Consider the following 27,421-nt stretch of genomic DNA (forward strand, 5'->3'; position numbering starts at 1 on the left):
TTTTGTCAGATTACATTGTGTTTCTATTTACAGTCGGTGCCGCCAGCAAAGCTTTTCACTCTCTGACTTTGAAGAAGACAAATGTTGAAGCCGCCGTGAAGGTTTAACATCCTCTTTCACTTTTCCAGGGTGACTCAAACCTATGACTGCGGTGCCTGCGTCTACTTTTACTTTGCCTTCAACTACAGGGGTCTCTCCGATCCGGTGCACGTACATGAACAAGTGGAGGTAGGTGTACTCGCAAGTTTAGTACAATGAATGCAAAAATATGCTGCCTCTCCAGTAAGTGTTTCCATGAATAAAGTGTGATTTTTTTTTTTTTCGTTTTTCTCAGCATGCAGCTCGAGAGGAGATCCTCGCCAATGGAGGCAGCTTATCACATCACCATGGAGGTATGCCAAGCAGGAACACGTTTAAGCTATAGAATGTTCTACAGGACATGTGTTAGGCGGTTGTATGGGCAGCACTGAGAGCATTGCCGCAGCGTTTATGCGTCCTGGTCGTGCTGCGATGGCACATTTACTCCAAGATCTTCCATCGTTTCTTTCCCGGGTCCAAACTGTCCCGGCAGCTGCGCCTCGGCTATTTGTTCATCTCAGCAGCGGCCAAATGAAACGTGAGCACGGGGAGGGCGGCGAAGCGAGTCTGCTGGCCCCATCAGGGCTCAGTGAAACGCCTGCCTTATCTATATTGCCATCCGCCTGGCTGTTTTCATACATCACTTCAGGCTATTCATCACGCCTGTCAAAAACAGTATGCAGCGAATCAGCTGCGATATTAAATCGCAATTTTTCCCCAACGGCGAGGACGGCTTCAAAATTAAAAGATTGCTAATAAAAAGGCGGGGGGCCGAGGTAAATGATGCCGCTAGTGTTGCCGGTTGAATGCTGACCTCCAAACGGCGGCCGGGGCCACCCCGAGCAGCCTGGGGAGGTGACAGGAAGGGGGGAGGGGCCTGGCGAGGTATTGATGCAGCTCCCGTGCGCGAGGCCCACTCTGTAATTGTGATTAATAACAGCGGGGCTCGCTATCTGGCCGCAGACACACCGGTTTGTCTGGCTACAATCAGCCGCTGACAAATGGAGCTACTTTCTCGGGGTTTGGTGTATCAAAGCAAACAGATGTAGTCAAGGATGGCCAGGTTGGAGGGCACCACTGGAAATACACTTTTTTTTTTATGTCGACTAATTCAACAATGTCTCTGCGAGACATAAAACAATGCTAACACGCACTTCCCTTGACAATGTGACGAGCGCTTGGACTGTTTGTACGTTGTGCTTCTCTGAGTACATCCATACTTACGTACGTTTTTTTTTTTTTATCACAAAAGCCAGAGAAATACCAGAGTCGTCTTTGTAGTCGTCATGTCTCATTCATGGTGCCAAAAAACCCTCCCACTCTACAACAAGCAAAACAATCTGTTCCGCCCACCTAACGCCAACGTGCTACAATACGCTTCATCAATTAAACCTTTGCTTCAGTATTATTGTACATCAGGGGTCAGGAATCTTTAGAAGTTAAATTAGATTTGTAGAATGGCCCACAGCTGCGGGCCACAAATGGCCCCCGGGCTGCACTTTGGACACCCCTAACATAAATTTAAAAAAAAAAAAAAAATTTTTTTACATGTTTGACTCTATGCTTTACTTATTTTTATGTTTTTCCATCAAGTGTTTAGATTCCGCACTTGTTGGGCGGCCTCAAATGCACCATATTTGCTGTGAGATACAAACGTTTAAACTGTCGTTATTGGAGTTACAACAGGCAGGCAGTGTGGATTATGTCATCTTTTATACTTAAAATATGGCGAATAAGGGTGCGATGCATGAGCTTGGGTTGTGCATTTTAGCTAAGCAAACCATACAAAATTGGAGGATGTCAACGTGAAGCTAGCAGAAGGGTTAAAAATAACGTCTCTGGGAAGTTATGACAAGCGTTCACGGCATTCCACTCTTTAAAATGATGTATATAATGAATTGAGAGTCGAAAAAGAGTAGGCTCACATGCCTAGACACACACTTAGGCCATTAGGTGATAAGCATGTGGAGGACTTGTTTTGGAGACAAGTCACCTCTGGCCTCCAGCAATATAATCACATCAACTTATTAATGTGTATTTTTTCAGAAGTATATGTATGTTGTTGAATAATTATAACTAATATTTGTTAAATCAATGAGTACAGTATGAAACCATATACTTTTATTAAGGAATTTCAGTCCATTTTCTGGTATTTTTGTTTCAACTCGATGATTGACATGCGGTCGATACCCCGCCTCTCACCCCAAGTCAGCTGATTTAGGCTCCTGCTCCCCTCCTGACCCTGAACAGGATAAGCGTTCTAGAAAGAGAATGGCTGCTTCTAAAACGAGCGGCGGCGTCCCTTTTTAACTGGGTCACTGGCGTAGCAGCGGCATGGAGCATCCGAGCATCCATCACTCGCACCCTCGTCCATCCATCAAGACCTGGACTGGGCCCCTATCGCAGGGGCGCAGTGTCGCTACCTCAACCTGCCGTTCACTCCGTGACCTCCATTTGCCTGACAATCGGTGAGCCGCCTTCACCTTCAAACCCTCCCCTCCCCCCCCCGTGCAAAAAAAGTCACCAACCCCCACCTCCGATCTCTGAATGTATAGCCAGGGATGACGTCGATGATTTAGTCCGGCTTCGGGAGAGCGAGCCGCAACCTCTCCTTCGCTCCTTCGCCTCAGCTGCACGGCCGCCAGAGATTGATGGCGATGGCGAGCGAGAAAGAGCGAGTACGACAAGATAGATGTGTAAATTATCACGGTGATGGAGGCAATGATGCAGTCCCGCCACCTTCTGTTTTCTCTCCTTCCCAGGAGGAGGTGGAACCAAAGAGGGTGGGGGTTGGGGTGCACCGGGAGAGTTTTTTTTTTTTTTTTTTTTAGTTATGGGGCACCAGCTGATTGGTCCCTCTGTCACCATCTGGAGTTGCATGTGCTATCAGAGCCCCCCCAGTGACCTCCTTGTCTGCCCTCTTGTGTCAGGAGGCCCTCGCAGCCCCGCCCCCGCGGCTGGACTCTGATAACAAATATGTCACGGCTCGGCCTATCAACACGGGAGCTCTCCCCTGCTCGCCAAGCAGCGGGCGGTGCGTTATCCCGCCTCCACCCCCCCATCTAATCTCAAGTGATTACTGTGCTACTTTGAAGTATTTGCCCAGAGAGGAGCACCTGTTCTTTCCCAAATGCGTATGAACCACCTCACACCTCCTCCGCAAGTTAACGTTCACCTGAAAACTCACTACTGATACTTTGACATATTATATTTCATTTGGAAATCTCGGCGTATGATACATGGCGCACCATAGGGCGACACAAAAAAAGGTCCAAAATAGTCTGTTAACGGGAGTATCCATTTTTTTGCATAATTAACGGATATGCATCATGGCAAACCAAGGCTCCGTGTAGTTCCACACAGTCCACACACAGTCCACTGCTTTTTTATAACTTTATCCCAACCCGAACACCATGGATGTATCTCCAACTCCAAACAAACACATCCGGGACCACACTTCCTTAAGGGATGCATTCATGGACACTCCGAACATCACAACTACTATGCGAAAGACAAACAATAAGTGGATAATTCATTCATTCATTTTCTACCGCTTATCCTCCGGGGTACACCCTGGACTGGTGTCCAGCCAATCACGGGGCACATATAGACAAACAACCATTCACACTAACATTTATACCTACGGACAATTTGGAGTCGCCAATTAACCTAGCATGTTTTTGGAATGTGGGAGGAAACCGGAGTACCCGGAGAAAACCCACGCATGCACGGGGAGAACATGCAAACTCCACACAGAGATGGCCGAGGTTGGGATTGAACTCGGGTCTCCTTGCTGTGAGGCCTGCGCGCTAACTACGCAGCCGAAGTGGATAATTATAGTAACAATTATAATTATTATTATGCTCATTTTTCGACCCTTTGTATTGCGTTGTGGTTTCCGATCGAGCAGCTACAGTGCTATCCTGCTAAATCTTAGTATGCTAACATTAGCATGGTAACATTTTTCATTAGTACTAAGCAGCAAAATGAGCAAAGAGTGAAGTTGATATTAAAAATGGTCTTTTTCACAAAGCTGAGATGCAGTTTGTCTAAGAATATACTGTATAACATCTTAGCATAGCAATGCTAGCATAGCATAGCATAGCAAAATATCAAGTGTCAAAGTTGACAGGCATGTCCTAGCCCAATGCTACACTGCTGTACTATATGTGATATATGGCAAGCAAAAAATATATGACCAAAAGGTCACGCAAACAATTTGATTTCCATATAATATAATAATAGATTTACGTTTACAATTTGCATGATTTCCTGCATTCTGATTGGATACCTGTTTTTCGCAATTAACTCCCAAAGGGGTAGTTCCTATCGTGTGATGTCTTGACTTCACTAGTGTTTTTCTTACCTTCTTTAGGAAGTTGCTGGCACTCTCAGCTTTCTTTGGCCCCATGGTGGGTTATTAAGGCAAACAGCAATTCATAGCAGGCCTTTATTTGGCTACTTGATGCAGCACAGGACAAATGGACTATTCCAATTTTGCGTGCTTCATGTTTCTACACTGGTCACTAGGTGTTAGTCATGTGACAATAGCCACTGCACAGCTCATTAGCATTAGCGCTACTTTTTCACCTCTACTTCCTGTCTGCTGCCTTTAAATTATTTGTTTTGTTTTCTTTGAAATGATGACCTGCTTGCTAGCTGAGAGCCTCTTGTGCTTTTCTGGGCGGTTGGGGGGGGGGTGGGATTGTTGGTGTCAAAGGTCATGGAGAGCGGAGCAGGACATGCGAGTTGGAGCCCCACCCACCCTTGCCCCCCGCCCCTCTTTTCTGCACAGGAGGAGGGAAGGCGGTGGTCCACTGGACGAGAGAAGAGGACAGGAGAGGAGCGAGGGTGGCCAGGCGTGGTCCGGGTGCGCTCCAGCCCGGCAGGCGGCTCCTCCCTCCCTCCTCCTCCTCCTCCTCCTGTGGGAACACACACACACACACACTAATGAGTTTGATAGTCTGCTGAGCTCCATAAATCATGCCATGCAAAACATTTCTCCTGGCTGAATAAAAGCATTTATCACCCTCTGTTTATTCACTCACTCTCACAAGATTGATTGGCTCACAGCAGCCTGCCGAGCAATCAGCCGTGCCCATGCACACCCCCACCCCCACCGACCCCCACCCTCGTCCATCCATTCATTTTTGTTCTCTGTGTCTCCATGCAGTGGGGAAGCTTCGCAAGGAGTGGATGAGGGAGACCATCTCCAAGGTGGGCTTGGGGATGCTCCAGTCTGTCAAGGACTACGTGGACCCCGGGAACATCTTTGGCAACAGGAACCTCCTCTAACTCATCTCATCTCCACCCGTCCTCCATCAGACCGCCTGCTAAGAGATTCTGCAAGTGATGGCGTGGTGTGGTGTCATCTTTTGTGTCATCGGGTGCCATTGTTTCCTCTCGCACTTAAATCACCGTCACTGAAGCTCTGTGCCTTTCTAAAGCTCTGTCTGCCTTCCCCTTCCTCGCCGTGTGTGCAAACATCACCTCCGTGTGCGTCCCAACTAATGTGCTGCCATAATAAAGACTCACGTTTGTTCCTTGTGTGTGTTTTGGACCCGACGGTCCTACAGTGTGTTACTGACACGCAAGAGGTGCGGGTTTCTTTTGTTGTTTTTTGTAACCTCCCCGCCTCCTTTAGTGCGGCCATGTTACTCGTGCGTGACGTCGCTCTTGTAGAACCAAAGACTGTAACAAACGCGACCATGCAAACGACTTCACCGAATTTCTTTGTAATCAGCGTTATGCAAATGGAGGCCCCTTTGTGTGGAATATGCACACTTTGGATGCAAGAATCGTGTTTGTGTTGCATTGTTTCTTCTAATTGGACCGATGGCTTCCTCATCTTTTCTTCCTTTGCCATCCAATACAACATCTGGATGGTCAATTCTGCTTCTACAGACATAATAGTGTTTTGTTTTGTTTTTTTAAAGGAATTTACTAATTTCTAAGTAAAACATGTATCTCTACTTGTGTTCATTTGGATGTTTTTTTAAAGAATATATTTCATTATTGCATTCTGGCCTTTAAAAAACATGTAATTTGGAATTTTTATACAAGGAATTTATTGAACCAGTTCTGCCCCAATGCATCTCCAGTTATGTTCATTTAGGATTAAAATAATAATAATTTATTTAACCATTCTGGGCTATGAACAAGTTTTTTTTTTTTTTACAATGTATTTACCTATTTGATTTTTGTGCATGTATGTCCAATTTTGCTCATTTTTATATTTACATTTGAAGTCAAAGTGATTCCCTCTTCATTGTTAATTCTACAAAGTTGCAGGAAAACCACACACACACACACACACACAGCTAAGTCAATTACAGTGGGGGTGGAATAATTTTGGGGTGCATAACTAGGTTTTTTTTTTAGGTGAATAATGACAGTGTGTTTATTGCTGTGTTCTAAAGTGGCGTTTTGTTGAAGCAGTTGCTAGTATTTTGTCCCTATTACATAGTATACAATACAATACAATAAGTGTACTGCCATTGTCCAGTGAAAAGTACCGTCTAAAATAATGAATGGATATTTCATCATGGCAGAATTGATGTGTTGAATCATGGTTGTGTGCGAGTGTACCACCTTTAATCTCCTGCCTTCTAATGACCACCAGGTCCTTTTCGATCAGTTCTGTTTTTTTTAAACGTGTGCTTTTGGACCGTATCGGGGATTCCCTTTTGCTATTCTCTCAAGGTAATACGATAACGTTGCAGTTGTGTTTTGTCAACGCCCTTTGTGCAATAAATCCACATAAAACATTCCCATTTGGGTGTTTCTTTCTGACAATGCATCACGTGATATTTTTTATTATAATAGTCCACGCGGAGAGACAGCAGTCATGGTGATCCAGTCGCTTCCTGGCAGGTTTTCTTTGCAAATCCCCCCAACGAATCCTCATTTGGGAGTCATTTTCCAATCACGCAGCCACCTATACTGCCTGATGACGTCATCAGCAGCAGCAACGCGTTTCCAATTCATGCATTTCCATGAATGTATGCCGCCTCCCTTTTTGGTTCTAATTTCTGGATTCGTAGGTCATGTATAAGATTTAAATCACATGTTCATTCACGTCATAAGTATATATTTCATTTTTTACATTATTGCTATTTTAGATGATTTTTTTTTTTTGCTCTACTGTTGCATTTCATTGACAGATTTAAGGTGCTGTTATAATTGTGTCCACAGGAGGGCAGCACCTTACCTAGTGATACGACCTGGAGGACAATGTGGCGTTTCATGTAAATAAAAAAAACAAGTAAAATACACATTTTGTAGCAGCATCGCTTTAATTTAATTTGAAATTACTGAAAGAGATGTCATGCCTGGGCTTTTCTTTTCACTTTGCCCCTCTCTGGTCTGAACACACGTACAAGAAAACACGTTACGTCATCAAAATAAGACAATTTGATGAAGAGACTGATAGAAAAATAGAACAGCGATATTCATCACTAGCATAACCTCATGCAACAGACGTAAACACATGCATGTTCACGGACGCTTGGAAATCCGAGGTATTCGTTTTTACTCCCGTGGCTGCTACATCCTCGGCGTGCTTAGAAAACGTCACACGCCGCACTGAAAAAACATGCAACTTGAACGTCTCTTTCCGTCGACCAATGAAAACACGTCAAGTAGCACGCGCACATCCATGCCTGCCAAAGTGCACAAAAGTCACGTTTCCAAAAACAACAAAACTACAAGTCATAAGGCAAAAAAAAAATAATACGACATGTGAAAATATTAGCTTATGATATTACATTGGCACTTCAGTACAAGTCTCGATATTTTTTCTTAATAAAAGCTAAGACAGTCAGAAGAATTGATGAGCGCTGATGAGGAAAAATGCCAAATATTTAGTAAAGTAAATGCAACTCGGTAGACTCAATGGCTTACTTTAGCAGGAAAACACGTGGTAACGTCATCAAGGCACGTGTGTGTGTGTGTGTGTGTGGTAATGTGTTAAACTACACCCATCATGTATTCATGTAAGGTCCAGTTTTTAGGATTTTTCCTTTACACACCACCGAAATAGAATAAAACAACCGCCATGGTTGTGTAGAACTTTATAGTTATTTTTCTAAATATTTGTTTTCTTTTGACTTTATTCCCATATTATAGTTCCTCCTGCTGTCCTTGGGGCCTCAAAGCAAGACATTCATAGGGCCCCCACCCCATACATGCATACCAAAAAAAAAATGTTTTTTGCACACAATTTCTTGGACGCTGGGGGCCCCCCAATGGGTGTTGCAGCGTCATTGTCTCATAATCGCATCATCAATGCAAATTGTTGTTGGTTCTGGGCCCCCTAAAACCCGGGGCCCCAGGCTTTACATTAGAACCTTTTCCCCCAACCTCATTAAAAAATAATAATATTTCTACTCTATGCTTTTTCTTCATATTTTAGTTATTCTCATTTTAACTTATTTTCATATTTTGACATTACTTCCATTAAATTACTTCAATTATTTGCATGTTTGTTGCTTCTTTTTTAAATGTCCAAATATTGAAACTTTCTTGTTCATTTTCTTGCTAATATGACTTAATTTCTATATTATTTGGAATTTACCGTCGTATATTTTCTCCAGAGTAATTTTTCAAAAAAATTAAATTTTTTCCTCTCCTAATATGACTTTTCCCCTGGGTCATATTTTTGTATTTTTGTTGAGAATTAATACTAATAAAATAAGAATTAAAAATATAAATAAATATATATACACAATAAATAATAAATAACAAATAATTATTCTCTATTTTGTTCATATTTGTTAAAATAATACTTAAACAAATAAAACATGACGATAATACAATAAAATAAATGACAAAAACAGTCGATATCGTACTAAGAGTAGTTACACTGCTTGCTGCTCTATGTGCCTTTGATCGCCTACTGGGGACAAATCTTTTTTTAATTGAATATTTTTGGGTGTCTGGAATGGATTGCTTTGGTTTTTGTACTTTTTGGAACAAATTGATGCCAAAAAACGAAGTTCCAGTGTATCAAAAATGACAAATGTTCAATTTACAATGATGTCTTTATGTCCAAATACAGCTGTAATTCCTGAATGGTATATTGTATCATGTATTGTATAATGTATTGTCTAATAGATTTGTAAAAGCTCTTGAATTAAAGTAAACCTCTCTACTCTTTGATGTTTTTGGTTCAAATCCATCGCTGTGGTGTATAAAGGCACAATGATAAAAACTTTCTTAGTGACTGTGAGTGGTGTCTTTGCCAACGGTGGCACCAAAATCCATCGCAGGTGGCATTTCCCATTGTGTGTGTGTGTCTGTGTGTGTGTGTGTGTGTGTGTGTGTGAGGACAGCATGCATTTTTCATGGGGGTCTTTGTAACAAGGCACAAGAGGGAAGGAAGTGGAACATTGCAAGCACTGCCCTGCAAAGCTTTATCCTTCTTTTCGGGTTTCAGGACAGCACTTGAATGCAACACGGTCCTCGGTAGCCTATGTACACATTTACAGAGAGCAAGTGTCGCAAGAATTTTCCCCTCTCCAATATTTGGCCATGCCTTGTTGTGCAATGCCCGGAATAGTCAGCTGACATGATGACACGTTGGCGGTCTCCTCACATCTGCAGCCGCCTGGACGGGCATCAAAAACCGGAGCTCATCACTAAGGAGGAAAAAGTGAGAGCCCTCGCATGCGCCGCACAAGTTGCAGGCTGCATGGAGAAGAGGAAGCAGGAAGCGGGCTCCGCGCTGGTGGAAGCTAACCGACGGATTTCGAGGCCGCGTCGTCAGCGCCGCCGCTACAGCGGGGAGAGCTGCCCGTCTTGGGAACCGTGAAGACGATGTTCTCAGAGACTTCACTGACGCCGCAGGGGCTTGCTGGGGCAGAGACGCTGTGGCTCTGCGTTCGCTTGTTGTTCAGCTCCTCCCACTTGGCCCGATTGGCTTGGATCATGTCGAACATGGGCTGAAGTTTAGGATTCAACTTGACCAGAGTCTAGAAGACAGAGAGAGGTTCCAAATACGCATGAAAACATGGCAACAGTGGGAAAAACAGTAAACTAAAGCATTCATCCGTTTATGCATCTTCTACTGCTTATCCAAGGTCAGGGTCATGGGTCACGGGCCAAATGTGGTCCGCAGGACACGAGTTTGAGGCCCCCCCCTTGATATGAAAGTTTAATGTTAGTTTGATATGGATGCTGTATGGTATCATGTACCCAGAAAAAAATATTACGTTTGATTAATGTTCATGTTAAAGTTTAAATAACTGTTAATAGTTATCCTCCCTATCCGTGTGGAAGTGGTAAGTTTTTGGCTTTTTAAGTTTAAAGGAAATAACTTGGAGGCTACCGTTTAGGTCGCTAGCTCTCTAGTTTGCGAGTTAGCATGTGTCTCAAGACCATGCAGTTGCGCAATATGTTGTAAATAAAAAGAGTATAAATGTGACTATAGTCGTGTTTTGTCATGTCTACAGGGCTCTAATAATGCTATGTTAGTTTTAATCTGAAAAATATAATTTTTTGGCATCCCTCACCGCTAGTGTCCAACCAACGGGTTCTGAGATTACCGCCACGACAGGCACCAACCAACTTAGGGGTATGGCTTCGATCAACCGCCTCGACAATGGAGGCACAGAACATTCCGACTCAATGTTTGCCACCTCCCTAAAGCAGGGGTGTCCAAACTGCGCAAACGGGCTGCTGTACAATATATCAAAATGGCCCCACGTGTTCTTTTTTTTTTGTGCGACACAGACAAACAACTGACTTCCTGCTGCTGCCAACCCTCCCTGTCCTTTGTCTGCTCCAGATGTAGCGGTGTATTGCCATTATTAATATTAACATTTAACAGGCTTTGGGCCAAAGACATCGAAAGGAAGTCAAGTTCAGTCCAGCTATTTTGTTGCTGCGTCTGCTTATTAACTTTATCGTTCATTTGCCAAGTTGTTTGGTTTGAGAACATTTCTGTTGGGGGAGAAATTACAAATAAAAAAAAAAGTAAGACAGTAATATGAAAACACCACTAAGGTGTACTTAAATTGGAGGATTGGGGCATAAATTGAGATACACGGTTCACTCTGCCAAACAAGATGATTGCAAACGCTGCCTTTACGTGTTTATTCTTTCTGGTTGTTTCTGGTTGTCTGGTTGATGTACCACTGCTGTATAAAAGGCCAAACTAGAACATCAGCACATTATTCCAAACATTATTCATCCCAGTCTGAACGTGGCGCAGAGTCTACTGGATCCATTAACCCTGCTTCCGATGAAATGTGCTCTACTCACAATGCAATAAAAACCTGCAATCCGAGGCCTTGGGACATCCAGTACGTTGTGAGCAAGCAACATGCATGAAATGCATGATGGGAAAGACCATACGTTGCATGTATTTTTCCACAAAGGTGGATGTGATATTCTGTGGGAAGTCCGGGAATCCATTAAGATATTTTTCTCTTCATCCACATCTTGTTGGCTTATTCTGCTTAAGCTGTGAATCCAGAAGCTTTCAGTTTTACTTGTTCCTGTGGACTCCTTGAACGCGTCAATTAGAGTTGGCTCTCTCCTCAGTCGGCCCGCTAGCTCCTTATCAGTCAAAAACAGTGAAAGAAGTAATTTTCTTTTAATTTGGACACTCACGTTTTCATTGCAATTTTATGTGTCCATAATAAAAATTAATACAAATTACATAAAACAATTGGTGAAGACATACCCTTTGTCCTTATTATTAGGTTTTCCTGTTTTTATTATTGCCTGGTCAAGAACTAAAGTAGAGCGCAATGTGGAACTCTCTGCACAATAATCAGTTTACTTGGCTAAACGGCTTTATTACTGTGTGTTTATGACATTATATTCATTATTATCACCATATGTATCACTTTGGATGGCTCATTTTCATCTTCATTTGTTCTAATTTGGCCATTTTATAAGTCCCTGTTGGCGATGCATTCACATACCACCTGTAATCAAACGAGCTGCCTATGTTCACAGCATTCAAAGACAATTGGGATTTTTCATTAATTCATTCATTTTATACCGCTTTTCCTCACGAGGGTCGCGGGGGTGCTGGAGCCTATCCCAGCTGTCTTCGGGCGAGAGGCGCGGTAAACCCTGGACTGGTGGCCAGCCAATCACAGGGCACATATAGACAAACAACCATTCACACTCACATTCATACCTATGGACAATTTGGAGTCGCCAATTAACCTAGCATGTTTTTGGAATGTGGGAGGAAACCGGAGTACCCGGAGAAAACCCACGCATGCACGGGGAGAACATGCAAACTCTACACAGAGATGGCCGAGGGTGGAATTGAACCCTGGTCTCCTAGCTGTGAGGTCGGGATTTTTCAGTATTTGTAAAAAATATTAGAGTTAGTATCGCTCTTCAGTTGCATTCATTTATTTTCACAGGAAGTACGAAATCCAAGGAAATACAGCTGGAATAGGTGCAGATTCTGGAAGAACTAGAAAGCTTTGTGTGCTGGTTACCGCGTGTAGATGCTCTATAGGAGTCCACAACTCAAAACAAAGGGACAAAAAAAAATCCCCTTTAAATGCAAAGCTATATTAGCGATTAATAGCGATTAAACCGATTGATTACCTTTTTAAACAATATTAGATCAATATATGCCGTCAGGAATGGAAACCTGCTAAACACAGATTGATGTAGTTGGATCGGATGAAACAATGCATCAATGAAGCGAATGAATGGTTACACTTGTATGAAATATGTATATATTTTCACTAATAAAACAGCGTGATTGTTAATTAATAACACATTTTACACTGTGTGAATTCCTACGCTTCAAGCATGCAAAGCCGCAATCATCCAACCCTGCAACAAAACTAGAGCTCTCCAGTGCAAGTCTTTGCAAGGATTTGTCCGATGGCTAGACCACTTTTCTGCACGGTCCACATCCACCATGGGAAAGTGTCATTATTCCTCAGAGGAAGCGTGAGGAAGACGAGCAGTGCGGCTGCGAAAACGGACAGTTATATAAGTGGGGATTAATATTCCATGGAGCATCAAGACACCACCAGGAGAAAGAGATCAGCAAGATCAAGAAGGAGATCTTCCACCCACAAAAACCCTCCCTCCCCACCCGCTGCCTCACAACTCCTTCTGTTCTACCCCTCCCAAGTTTAATTGGCGGCGACGTGATTGTGAGCTCCATATCTGCATCATCCTCCCGACATCAGTTTGTACGGCAAGCGCCGCGCCGGCACAACACCCCCGCACGAGCAGCATGCCTGCTTTGATGCTTTTCATCTGCACCGCGCAGACAATAAACCAGGCCTAACTTTCAACTAATTGAATAAATGCGACGGGAGATTTGATTTGTGTTGTCCACCCATGACGGCTGTGTGTGCGTGCATGTGTGCGTGTTCCTCATCTTATCTCTTACTCGCCTAGCCTTCAGCTATTTGCCTCCACGTCTCCTCACTACGCCTGCTGTCTCCCACGCAGCAGGAGAGGCGGGAGCCTCGCTTATTGACGTCATTGACTAACGCACATTCTCATACAGGCCTCTTCCACTGCAACACCCCAAACGTATACCCTGCCATTTAAAAATAAAAACCAAAATGGTGTTTTGTCTAATGCATTTTCCAGCAGGGGGCCACATAGTGAATAATGAAAGGATGCAAGGGTCACTTTGTAAAGTAACACGTGAAGATATGCAAAGAACCTATCTATAGTTCACGACAAAACTGCATCTTAGCTTTATCATATAGGTGAAAAAGCATTAGAATAGTATGAACTTCCATCCCATTTCTGCTGGTGCTGTTTTTTTACATTTTCCAAATATTTTAACTTTGCTCTTAAATAAGCTTAGTCATTTTTCTTTTTGTAATATTATAACTTTAAAATGGCCGGGTGGTCTAGTGGTGGAATCGAACGATTCCACCCTCGGCCATCTCTGTGTGGAGTTTGCATGTTCTCCCCGTGCATGCGTGGGTTTTCTCCGGGTACTCCGGTTTCCTCCCACATTCCAAAAACATGCTAGGTTAATTGGTGACTCCAAATTGTCCATAGGTATGAATGTGAGTGTGAATGGTTGTTTGTCTATACGTATGTGCCCTGTGATTGGCTGGCGACCAGTCCAGGGTGTACCCCGCCTCTCGCCCGAAGACAGCTGGGATAGGCTCCAGCACCCTCCGCGACCCTCGTGAGGAAAAGCGGTAGAAAATGAATGAACCTTTGGAATTTTCTTGTCAGAACATTATGACTTCATTGCTTTATTACTTTTCCACCAAACTATTTTTGTAGGACTTAAAAAAATAATATCATAATAATAATAATTTAATATTTCAACTCTACGCTACTGAAATGACATTATTATTGTCAAAAAATGCAACCTTTTTATCATTAAAATATGACGTTTTTCTCTCAAAATGTGTACTTTATTCTGATAAATTGCAAGCTCATTCAACAAGACATCTGCTCAGGGCTCACTTCCGGCAGGACTTTTCTGGTGGACTACGATTTATAATAAATTTTTGTGTTTAACATCTTTCGGTGTACTAAATAGCGACTGTCATGGCGTGGAAACATACACAGGAGCTGCTGTCGGCCACTCTCTACACTGGTAAACCTGTTGCTCGCATCTTCTGAATGCCTTAGATTTGTATTTTTGATCATTTTGCCACTGTTATGCTTGAATATGATTAATTTAATTTAATTTAGGCCAATAATATTTAGTTTGTTTAAATATACATTTTTATTTACTAATAATAAGCTATATTCAACTACAAAATGTATTAATTAAAGGGGACCTATTATGCTTTTTCCACGTTTCTGACCCATAAACGTTGTCAGAATATTGTAGGCCAGATAGCTAAGCTGCAGTTTACTACTGTTTACTGTTGTCCAGCATCTCCCCAAAGGCTAATCTGTCAATAAATTCAGTGTAAGTCACTTTCAGCTGGAGAACAGTCAGACGCCCACAAAGCCTCACTCTGCTCAGAATCCAACCTTGGAGGGTTTTTATTCAACGAGGAATATGTTGGCGGGAGAACATTCTCAATGGGAAAGTGGGCGGAGGCTTGAACGTTTTGCGTCAGTGAACAACAGCAGATGAAGGACGAAGACCCAGCAACAGGAAGTGAAAATGGAAGACCCCATCCACCACCTTGCAACTGTCCCCATCACCTTGAAACGGTTTCCGCAAAATTGGCGGCAAACAATTCAGAATTCAAAATGTCTGTTTGATATGGATGCTGTATGGTATCATGTACCCAGAAAAAATTATTACGTTTGATTAATGTTCATGTTAAAGGTTAAATAACTGTTAATAGTTATCCTCCCTATCCGTGTGGAAGTGGTAAGTTTTGGGCTATTTAAGTTTAAAGGAAATAACTTGAAGGCTACCGTTTAGGTCGCTAGCTCTCTAGTTTGCGAGTTAGCATGTGTCTCGAGACCCTGCAGTTGCGCAATATGTTGTAAATAAAAAAAGTATAAATGTGACTATAGTCGTGTTTTGTCATGTCTACAGGGCTCTAATAATGCTTTGTTCATTTTAATCTGAAAAAAATAATTTGTCTACCCACCAACTATATGTGGTTTCTTAATTTTTAATTATTTGCCGTTTTATTATTATATTTATTTATTACTGATTGATTGATTTTCTTTATTCTTGATTTGTTTATTTATTTTTCATCTTATTTTGTGCAGAAAAATAAAAATTAAGATATTTGAGAACAGTGGAATGTTTTATCAGAGCTTTTATTGTAGAAAATCGGAACAAAAGCACTGAAAAAGTTTGTATATTTTTTAATAAATGCGTTTTTTTTTTTTTTTGAAAACCTGATGCAGCCCAGCCTAGCGTAGACCCTAGCTCCAGTGGCCCCCAGGTAAATTGAGTTTGAGACCCCTGGTCTAGAGTATTGAATGTTTTGTTTTTATTTGAAGAAATCTCTCTCTTAGAAGTGGACAAAACTCATGCATGTAGAGAAGGCAGATAAGGCATATAATTATAAGCAGCTGGTGGCAAACCTACACATTATAGAGATACACATTTTGCATTCCCGTCTAGATTCCTTTCCATTGAACTGTGGAGAAGCAAGTTACCTCATAGAGGGGGGCACAAATGCCATCAATCCACTCCAGCTGAAGACCGGGCAGCTCGTCCTTTCTGTTTCGATCAAAGATGGCCTAAAACAAAATAGTAACAGTGAGTCGCACAAACCACAAAAAAAAAGGTCTTAAATGCTCTAAATGAAAAATTCCCTCATTTCTCCTTTGCACTGCCACCTCTTTCTTCTGTAGCTTATGCTAAGAGGCTCCACACAGGCCAGCTGGGCTTCAGAGATAGCTACTGCCAGGTACGGGAGAAGTTAATATTTAATTTACAACACCCACGCAAAAGACAGAACAAGTTTGACATGAAGAGCACCGCGGGGGGGTGCTGAATTAGAGCACATGCAATATGGCCTGGTTTGATTAGTTATTGTGCTTAATTGCTCATGAAAGGCTGCTGTTGTGTCAAAGCAACATCAGCAAACATACATTCATTCACAAGTCCAAAAGGTAGCATATAATGACACAATTACTTACTGTCACACTAAGTACAGTAATCCCTGGTATACTGCGGTCCACACCCGACCGTGATAAATGGATTGCCGCCAAGTAGGAATCCTTATTTATACAGTACATGGAATACTTTCTATTGAGAGCACCGAAAACCTATTCACAACCTTCTAAATAAAGTTTTTAACATTAATAATGCTCTCTAGACAGGAAATAACACCTCATACTCACATTTACACTCCATTTACCCGACATAGTAAACATAATATGAGAAAATAAGCAACACAACCCGTGTTAGGGATTATTGTGCCTGTTGTGAGATCATCCAAACCTGCCTGATCAACAGTAACATTACTGACACCTAGTGACCAATGTATGATACTACATATCATCACACTGTCTTTGAATACGCCTTCGGAATGCCTTTTATTTGTATTTTACTGCATTCATTTCGACATCTTTATGCCTTTAGGCCTACTTATGAATGAAAACAGTGAAGGATTGTCATGTTTCCTTTCATGTAAACAGAAGAAACACACCTTTCCTTTGTTCTGTGCAGAGAAATTGAGTGTTGCTCATGGGTATGAATACTTTTGGAATCCACTGTACTGTTTTGAGAATTAAGTAAAAAAAAAAAAAATTTAACATTAAAAGAAAAAAGTGGAAAATTATGTCATTTTTCTTGAAATATTAAAAAAGTATATTAGAAGTTACAAATATGAGGAAAAAAACCAAAATAAATATATATTAAATACATTTTTGGAAAAATAGGTTGCGGAAAAGTTATAATATAATGGGAATAAAATAAAAATACGATGGGAATATAACCATAATGTTACAAGATAAAAATGCAGAAAGATTGTTAAAGAAAAAAGTTGAAATATTTGGAAAATTAAAAAAATACAACAACAATTGCGAAAAAAAGAGCAAAGAGTGAAGTTGAGGCTTTTTCACCTACTATATAACAAAGCTGAGGTACATTCTTCTTAGCATACTGTATCTGCAGTACATGTGTTGTTTTTCAAAATATCAAAATTTAATTTTTCATCTTATGTCACATCTGAATTTTAAATGGTAAAAATAGCATTTTTTCTGCTTCTTTTGATGCATTATATTTTGTACAAATCCTACTAAATTATCATGACAACAGGTCACAAGGTGCAGACTCTGTGATGGTATTTACAAAAAAAGTTGAAATATATTTAATTTTTACGAAATAACAGCAAAAATTGGGGGGAAAAGAGTGAAGTTCATACCATTTCACTTTTTCACCGACATCACAAAGCTGAGCTCAAATCTTCTTAGTATCAAAGTGGCATTCATTCTTCAGCACATGTTATAGTGGCCTTTTATTGTGGCCAGCCCAAGGCACACATGTGCAGTCTAATCAGCATCTTGCTAGGCCACACCTGTGCAGGTGGTAAAGGGGAAGTGAGATTTAGATTTGAGAGAACTAGGGCTATTGTTTGGTTGGACTCTCACGCTAACACAAAGCAATGCTCCATCTTTGATGGATAGCGTTACGTCAACATCACACAGGACGCTGAAGAAGACCACTAAATGCCTCGCGTGTTTCCTGCCGAGTGAACATAAAGGTCAGTGTTTGCCTTGAATCCAGTCTGGCAGCAAGCGGAGCGCTGACTCATTCTCCCTCACTACGAGGTCAGTCAGTCTGAACCCATATGGAGGTCACGACGATGGAACCAACACCATTGAGATGTTGTGATACACTCACCGAGGGTGTGAGCTTCAGCTCTGATCTCTCCCTGTCGCCTTGCTCAAAGAACTCGCTGGTCACTAACTCTGCCACCTGGAATTAGGGGAATATGACCTCCTCAGAAATACATTTTCACCTGTATATCATATGTAACAATAATACCTGCACACCCTGCATTCCTCACCTTGCGGGATATTTCCCAAGGTTTGGTGGCAGCACCAAGATCACATGCCGTCATCATCATCGATCTGAGAGGGGGTAAAAAAAATAAAATTAAAAAAAATGTTTTTTTATTTGGAGTTTTGGCAACATCGAGACATATGTGCATCCAAAGTTTCACCTGCACATGTCTCTATGGGCCTTCACGTTCCAGTTGTACTCTCCTTTGGTGACCAGGTCAAAGAAGGTGTTTCTGTTCCTGATGAGGAGAAATACTAGGTCACATTAAATCCACCAGGGGGCGTTGTTAACCAAACTAAGGCTACATAGTATTATAATGCCCTCCAGCCTTGTCATTCAAACGGTGATATTGGAGTTTATAACACGGTCCCCCGTCTATGTAGACCACAATTAAAATCACTAAATGAATAGATCTAGTTTTGCAGGTTGGAGTTTGTTTTTCAAAGAGAAAGATTATAAAGTCGCTGTGTTACGTGTGCGCTAACTGGCACTATGCTAGCAAGAATTCACTTGGTTGTAGTTGTCCACAGCACAAATATAAACATTAGCACTTTATAGCGCCACCAGACCTTATCTTGATGTATTCCCGCATAATATCAGCATTTGAGGTGAAAGAAAAAACGGGAACTACACAGCATAGTAGTCTATAGTAGTCTATCTGTGCAGCTTGGGAGAAAGTTAAGACAGCACACATACAGTACACGAGAGAGATGCGTTTAAGGACCGTCCGACTAAGCGGTGTCGTCGCTTGTTGAAACACAACGAAACAAAATAACATAGACGTGCAAAAACTGGGGGGTTTGTAAATGTAATTGTTATTTTGAAAAGAAAATGGCCCATATTACCGACATCAAATAAAATATTTAAAAACATAATTAAATAATTAAATATTATATTTATCATTTTTTAAATATTTTTTTATATTTATAAAGCAGGGCTGCTCATTAAGTCGATCGCGATCTACCGGTCGATCGCGGAGGTGGTACTGGTCGATCGCTGGTCGATCGCGGCGTGACATTAAAAAAATATCATCCTAGCATCAATGCCGTCACTTGATTGATATACAGGGCAGCCATTCAGATGACAACTGAATGTTGCCCTTCGGGTGACCAATCAAATCAAACAACGCCTCTAAGTGCAGCAGAACTTACGATGTCAGCCTATCATCCATCCCCGTTACTTGATTGACATACAGGACAACCAATCAGATGACAACTGAATTTTGACCTTTAGGTCACCGCTCATGCGTAAACAACGATGCAAAGTGCTAAGCTAGTCGGCGAATTGCGTCAGATTTTAAGCCCTCGCTAAAGTTTATGGTCACTAAAATGAATGAAGTAGCTGGACCAAGTAAAAAGGCAAAAACATATCACTTCCATACGGAATGGGAGGTGGACTTTTTTTTCACAATGTCTTTTTCGAAGTGCGTTTGCCTGGCTAACCTGGCTATCAGCAGCTACTGTCCGGACTATGCATCCCTGGCTGATTCAATACAGTGCAAGTCATCAAAGTAAACTCAGGTAATTACAAAAAATGTTAATAGTTAATTATGTGTGTTTTGCAATATTGGCTCATTTGGTTATGTAAGGTACATCAACATACATTGTACGTACAAATAATCCTCAATACATTTGAAAATAAATAGATGTTTTGCATTTTTGTAGTGGGTAGATCATTTTGACTCGGTCATTTTAAAAGTAGCTCGCATGCTGAAAAAGTGTGAGCACCCCTGTTATAAAGGGTCCAGTAGCCTGTGGTTGGGCACCCCTGGTTTTGCGTGTATCACATACTCAAAGTAAAGCGTGAGGTCTGTTGCCAGGATGGACTGCTTGAGCAGCTGCATGAGGTTGCTGTACTCGGTGGATGAGAGGTTGGAAAAGATGTTGTGACCCTGAGGAGAGAGGCCACACAAAAAGTGTGTTAATCAAGCAACATAATGTGTCAACATTGCGCCTACAAAAAAAAAAAGTATTGCACTGGGAATTATTTTTCATACATTTTCTACTTGTATTTTGTACCACAAAAATATATTTGACGTGACTGAGGCATTAATTTAACATTTAAATTAACATTAATTTATAACGTGGCAGCAAAACAGAAGTTGAGCACACACAGATTAGCATGGCTGGCACTTCTCGTTTCCCCTTTTCTCGTACAATTACAAATTTATTCTCGTAAATTTATGACTTTATTCTCAAAATGTCTGATTATTTTAAAATGTTACATTCATTACAGGCATTGCCGGAGACAGCTATGCAAAGAGGAGGTCTTATGTATGTGACCTTGGGCCTTCGGCAAAGGTAATATGATGACTTTTTGGTAATAAATTGACGAAAGTTTTTCTTGTAAATGTACAACCTTTTCTTGTAACTAATTGATAAATTAACGATGATGAAGTCAAATTCATAACAAATTGTAATTATTAGCACAGCAAACCATTAGCATAACAGAACACAAAAAATAAGTTATCTAAGTGCACAATTCCAGCAGAATGGTTACATTAAAAAAAAACCTTAAACTGTATTATGGAAAGCAGGAAGTGAACAAATGTAACAGTTACTGATTGTAAAAGTACCAGATGGAGGGGTAGGATTTAATAAGCTTTGCTTCTTCCTACTCCTTTTGGACATGTGGAACTGTGAACTGATTATGTGATGCACTCAATTGTAATCTGATGCATGTTCAAATGAAATTAAACCATTACCATTACCATTACCATTACCATTACCATTACCATTACCATTACCATTACCATTTCACATGCTGATTCTCCGTCTCACGATACTTAAAAACAATTGTTTGTCGCTGGGAGGAGGCGGTCCTTTTTCCCAAGCTGGGAGGAGGCGCCAGCAGGGCATCTTCTACTTGCTGGTTGCTTCCCTGCCATCCCTGGCCCTTTGCTTTTCTTTGTTTTAGAACAGTATGATTCATGGTGCCTTATGCCAGTGAAGACAAAGCTCAGCCAGTGCCTGCTGCTCCCTCCTTTGTTGGCTTTGTTGTACATTGTGGGATGTAAATGTTGCATCTGGGGTCCGGAGCCAAACAGCCCATAGTAGACGTGTATAAATCGAGGAGAATGACGTTAGTGTTTGGTAGTGTGTGGTAGTGTTGCTGTTCAGAATGGCACCTCGCTTACCGTCGGTGTGACAGGTGGGTACCCAGTGTGGGAAGCGAGGAAGAAATGTGTGTGCGGTGTCGGAACTGAGCACTGCTGTTGGTGTGTTAAGGCTGGCAATAAAGTTAAAAAAGAGCGTCAAACTCTGTGTTCCAGTGTCTACAAAGTATTTCACACACAAATGAGGTATCAATAGCCCCTTCTTTTTTCGTTTGGTTACAACTTTTGAGTGTGGGTACGCAGCCCGAATGATGAATCCACACAAGTAAACAAGTAAAGTCCAAGTGCCAAGCAGAAATGTGATGCCACAACTATTATGTTATTATGTTATCATTCATTTCAAATGAGGTTTCACAGCCAATAAGTAAGAAACTCAAATTGCATCAAGTACAAATTTTCGAACCTGAATCCTTTAGCAGGACAACTGAAGTGTTTTTATTTATTTTTATTTATAATTTTTTATGTTAAAAAAGTAAACATGTACATAAATAACACTAAAAGTAAAAATAAAAGAAGTAATACAATTATTACTTACACATTATTAAATGTATTTTATTCTTTACTCTTTTGAATTGGTAAAAATTGCAAAAATTGCAAAAAAAAAATTGTAACATGTACATAAATAATAGCAATAAATTAATGAATATAAATATTTTTTAAATACTAAAAATACTACTAAATACTAAAAATTGCAAAAAATTCTAACATTAAATAATTAATGAATATAAATATTTTTTATATACTAAAAACAATAAAATATAAATAATATATACATATATTATATATATATATAATATATATATATAATATATATTATTATTATTATATATATATATAAAATAATATTTTTAAAGTTTTAAAATTTAAATTTTTTTTTAAAAACATGTACATAAATGATTGCAACTTATTTTTATAAAAAGATATTTTAAAAACAAACATAACAATAAAATGAACAAATTTAAATAAAATAAATGATTGTATTTTTTTGTTTTTTACTATCAATATTTATGATGATAATATAGATAAATTTATAATCATAATAATAGTTTAAAATTCACACACACACATATATATATAAAGATATACACACATAAATAATAGGAATATAATTCAGATATTGTGTGTATACAAAATTAAACCATTAAAAGAATCCAATGAAATAATAGGAACAATGAGTGTCTTTTTTGATGATCATTATTTCTCGGCTTCCACGGACCACATCAAACAATATGATAATAGGAGTTTGACACCTGCGGCTCAGAGGGACACCTTTATATTTCCAGGCCAAGACTGAGGCTGGACTGAAGCGACGTTAAAAGCTCCACTCATCATCCGTCTAATTTGCTTGGCTTACTTTCCAACTCTCTCCAAAGTCTGCAACTGCAGTCATCACTTCAACCGAGCAGCAAATGGCAGCAAAATTCATAAAGAAGTCGTCACGTTCTAATGAAGGGAAGGGCGGCACTAATAAGCAAAGACGGGAGTGAAGGAAACCACACAATGGGGATGGAGCGACGACGCAATAGAAACCTGAGCCTTGTCTTCTCTTAGAATTAGCGACACTACTCATTTATATGCTAATGGGACAGCTCTAGCTCATCGGCAGTATCAAGAGAAGCCATTATGATATTCCGAGCAAACATTTGTCAGCTTAGCGTGTTGTCAGCACCGTGATAATGAAGCAGCCGCAACCTCGGCGACTAAGCCTCTGCTGCTCCCGCAAAACGTCTTTAATTACATCTTCGCCAAAACCCAGTCACCTGCTAAAATGTCTCGCTCTCTCTCTCTCTCTCAACCAATTACCTCTAAATCTATCGCCTCGGTAATTGCATTGATTGGAGGGCAGCGTGAGCTATTTGTTTACTCGCTTCACATATTTCAGTCGCTGCAGGTTTTCCTTGCAATGAACAATGAACTCCTCTCATATTTGTGCATGAAAGTGGGAAATATTAAATATTTAATTTACAGTATAGATATTTAAAACAACAACAGAAATGAGGGCAGCTCTAATTTTATGAAAATAATGTAGAAACTAGAAAGGTGTATTCTAATAACAAAAAAGTTGATGAGAATAAACTATATTATATAGTTGAAATCTTAAAGAATAAATATATATAAATGAGGCAAAATATAAATACTTCAAAAGGTATCTTATATCATAAGAAACAAAAATAAAGTTGTATTTTTTCTAAAAAATGTTATAAGATTCTGGGAATAAAGTCAAAATATTCCAGAAATAAAGTCAAAATTTCTAGAAGTTGATAATTGGTAATAAATGAAAAATAATTCACAGAAAAAAGTTTAAATTTTATGAGAATAAAAAGGAAAAATATTATTAGTATAGAAAAAGTATGGCATTTTCGAAAAGGTCTGAATATGATAAACAAAACCAAAACAAGCTGTAATTTTTAGAAATAAGGTTACGGAAAGTATTTTAAAAAATAGAACAAAATATTATAAGAGAAATAAAGTCATAATTTCTAGAAAAAAACAAGAACATTGAAATAATTACAAAATCAAAAATATTTAAAAACAGCAGAAATTAGGAAAAATCAACTGTATTTTTAGATAATATTTTTAGAAAAATAAAGGCAAATTAATTCACAGTCACAATTTTATGAGAATAAGAAGGAAAAATAGTATTATAAATATTATATTATTAATTATTATTAAATATAAATATTTGTTTAAACTATGATAATATTTTTAATTATTAGGTTGGGAAAAAAGAAGATCTGGTTGTTTGTAAGTATAGTCAAACGCTGTCATTTTTCAAAAATATATCAAAAAGTTGTTTTAAAGGGGACCTAAAGCGGCACAATACCGGAGGTTGACCAACAACTGTAGAGTGGGCGTTCCTGGAAGCGTGCTGTGGGTGGAATACATTTAAACATACTGTTGGAATATATTTACATCTGAATTCTGGAAGATCTAGAAAGTTTTCTGTGCTGGTTATTGTGTGTTGCTTCTCTATAGGAGTGTGTCACTTCTCTATAATGTGACTTGCATTAATTCCTGTAAGAAAAACTGGTTTCAGTTTTTGTCAGACCTTCAGGGACAAATTAAGAGCAAAAACCAGAGGTTCCACTGTTGATGGTTTATGAGACATAGCACAAAGGAAAAAAAATCCAACAAATGAGGACACTAAGCTCTAGCAAACGGTGCATCCTAGAAGAAAGGGTTCGGGACATACCCATGGATGCAGTTTGAATGGGCCCCAGGTGCAGGTCATTGTGCTGCACGAGTGCAGCTATGTGCAAGTCATTAGCTGGAGCAGAACATCTGGAGCGCTGCATTGCAGCAGAGACGACAAAACAACAAAAACAACAAAAGACCAGAAAGATGGCGTACCTCGCTTTGCAGGATCATGACGGCGTGGTTGAAGTGGTGGTGCTCGAGTGTTGCTGAGGTCCCATAAAGCAGAGAGAGAGCTGAGCCCGTCCTGGCGGGAATATATTCAAAAGACACACAAACACACACATTATAAGATCATCAGCATCCAACATTCAACATTCATTGGAGACGCATCAGCCAAACTGCACCTAAATGATGTTGTTCATTTTCTATTTATAGATGAAATCACTCCAACCAGCCACCAAATATACTGGAGTACACCTGCACAATACAAAGGCTGCATCAATAATTCTCACATTCTCGCTTATGGATCATTTAGAGCAGGGGTAGCATAGTGAAAAATTAAAGGATTCAATGTAAAACAACAATACGGTAGATATGCTAAGAATTTATACATACTTAAAAAAAACTGTATCTCTACTTTGAAATATAAAAAACTATTAGTATGAGCTTTGGTCTTTGCTTTTTTTCCACCGATTTTGCTACTTTTTGCTACTTTTTTATATGATATAATCTTCATGAATGAATGAATGATTTATCTAATGATCTAATGATGGTCTACTGCAGTATTAGTGAAAAAATACTGAATTACAAGTACTACGGTACGTGGTCGGTAGATAGGTAGCAGTAATGACACAAAACATTGAGACATTACCTTACATTACATTACCTTAACACTGCATGAAGTCAACCATGGCCTGTCCATGACAGAGTGAATAAAGTACTCCTCCCATTCCGTGTGGAAGTGGTGACATTTTGGCTTCTTAAGTTTAGAAGAAGGCGGCACGGCGGACGTGTGGTTAGCGCGCAGACCTCACAGCTAGGAGACCAGGGTTCAATTCCACCCTCGGCCATTTCTGTGTGGAGTTTGCATGTTCTCCCCGTGCATGCATGGGTTTTATCCGGGTAGTCCGGTTTCCTCCCACTTTCCAAAAACATGCTAGGTTAATTAGCGACTCCAAATTGTCCACAGGTATGAATGTGAGTGTGAATGGTTGTTTGTCTATATGTGACCTGTGATTGGCTGGCCACCAGTCCAGGGTGTACCCCGCCTCTCGCCCGAAGACAGCTGGGATAGGCTCCAGCAACCCCCGCGACCCTCGTGAGGAAAAAGCGGTAGAAAATGAATGAAAGTTTTGAAGAAGGCGGCACGGCGGTCAAGTGGTTAGCGCACAGACCTCACAGCTAGGAGACCAGGGTTCAATTCCACCCTCGTCCATCTCTGTGTGGAGTTTGCATGTTCTCCCCGTGCATGCGTGGGTTTTGTCCGGGTACTCCGGTTTCCTCCCACATTCCAAAAACATGCTCCAAATTGTCCATAGGTATGAATGTGAGTGTGAATGGTTGTTTGTCTATATGTGCCCTGTGATTGGCTGGCCACCAGTCCAGGGTGTACCCCGCCTCTCGCCCGAAGACAGCTGGGATAGGCTCCAGCAACCCACGCGATAGAAAATGAATGAATGAAAAGTTTAGAAGGCTAACTGGTTAGCTCACCTGCTTGTTAGCACCCTCATTGGCGAGCTAGTGGCATCATAAGCGTAGCGCAATGTGGTGTAAACAATGAATAATGTTAAGTGATAATCAGGTTAGTCTGTATTCTAACTATAAAAATATTCCATTTATTAACATTGAATCCTATATCTTTGAAATTCATTAATTGCCGTAGTGTCTGGAGCCAACTAACCGCTATAAACGAGGGTAAACCGTATCAAATTCACTACTGCACTGCTGTCTCCGATAGGTAAGATAAAGAAACACAAATGTCACCCATTCATGTAAATATCCTCTTCAAACAGACATTTATGTAAGTCTTACACAACTTGTCACTAGACTCTCGCCGATCTGCTGCCTGCCGCAGGTGGCAACACATTACAAACAGTGCGTGGGAGGCTGCGAGAGCTTGGCAGGGAAAAATAGACGACACTCACTTCGCCTGGAAGGCGTTGTTGGTGCCCCGGTGGTCCAAGTCGTGACACACGCAACCCACGATGAGGGCTAAGATCTCCACTTCTGTCAGAGTCTCCTGGAAGCCGGCCGTCTGATTGGAAGATGAGAAAACAAACATGCACACTCAGCGTTTCTTGACAGCGTATTCGAACGAGTTATTGTATGAAAATGGAAAACGCTCAGACGACAAGAAGAACAAACAATAGACTGGAAGACACACGTTTATAGGACTTGGATGACTTCCGGAGGTCAGGTGCTGAGTGAGTCAGTATTGTAGAGAAAACGAAATCGGAGCCACCAATGTTCCCAATAACACAATTTTTGAAGTGATTAACCAGAACGATGGAGCTACTCATTATTGACTCATTAAGACATATTTTTGTCCTGGTTTGGAGAGTTTTTGGTCATTTTTTTGAGCAACAGTATTAAACTTTTTATCTGCTTATTTTAATTTAATTGTTGTTTTCAATAAATTACTTTTGAAAGTGTATTTTTTGTCAAATTCCCCCCTTCTTGCTCTACTTAAA

General features: G+C 40.4%; 2 protein-coding genes across 2 annotated transcripts in view; one reads left to right on the forward strand and one right to left on the reverse strand.

Annotated features, from left to right (window-relative positions):
- The window catches only part of agps (alkylglycerone phosphate synthase), a 28,481-nt gene extending 22,861 nt beyond the window's left edge, over positions 1–5,620 (forward strand). The window contains exons 18-20 of the mRNA XM_058082818.2: positions 129–228; positions 335–392; positions 5,252–5,620. Of these exons, the coding sequence (XP_057938801.2) occupies positions 129–228; positions 335–392; positions 5,252–5,373 (280 nt within the window). The 3' untranslated portion in view covers positions 5,374–5,620. The remainder of the gene's footprint in view (positions 1–128; positions 229–334; positions 393–5,251) is intronic.
- Positions 5,621–7,358: 1,738 nt separating this feature from the next.
- pde11a (phosphodiesterase 11a) overlaps positions 7,359–27,421 on the reverse strand; it is a 48,575-nt gene continuing 28,512 nt past the window's right edge. The window contains exons 13-20 of the mRNA XM_058082155.2: positions 26,876–26,985; positions 24,945–25,035; positions 20,269–20,369; positions 18,639–18,716; positions 18,483–18,546; positions 18,317–18,391; positions 16,123–16,206; positions 7,359–10,049 (exon numbers count right to left, since the gene is read on the reverse strand). Of these exons, the coding sequence (XP_057938138.2) occupies positions 9,813–10,049; positions 16,123–16,206; positions 18,317–18,391; positions 18,483–18,546; positions 18,639–18,716; positions 20,269–20,369; positions 24,945–25,035; positions 26,876–26,985 (840 nt within the window). The 3' untranslated portion in view covers positions 7,359–9,812. The remainder of the gene's footprint in view (positions 10,050–16,122; positions 16,207–18,316; positions 18,392–18,482; positions 18,547–18,638; positions 18,717–20,268; positions 20,370–24,944; positions 25,036–26,875; positions 26,986–27,421) is intronic.

Source organism: Doryrhamphus excisus, linkage group LG12, assembly GCF_037039965.1.
Source record: "Doryrhamphus excisus strain RoL-2023G ecotype Guam linkage group LG12, RoL_Dexc_Guam_v1.1, whole genome shotgun sequence".
Classification (NCBI taxonomy): domain Eukaryota; kingdom Metazoa; phylum Chordata; class Actinopteri; order Syngnathiformes; family Syngnathidae; genus Doryrhamphus; species Doryrhamphus excisus.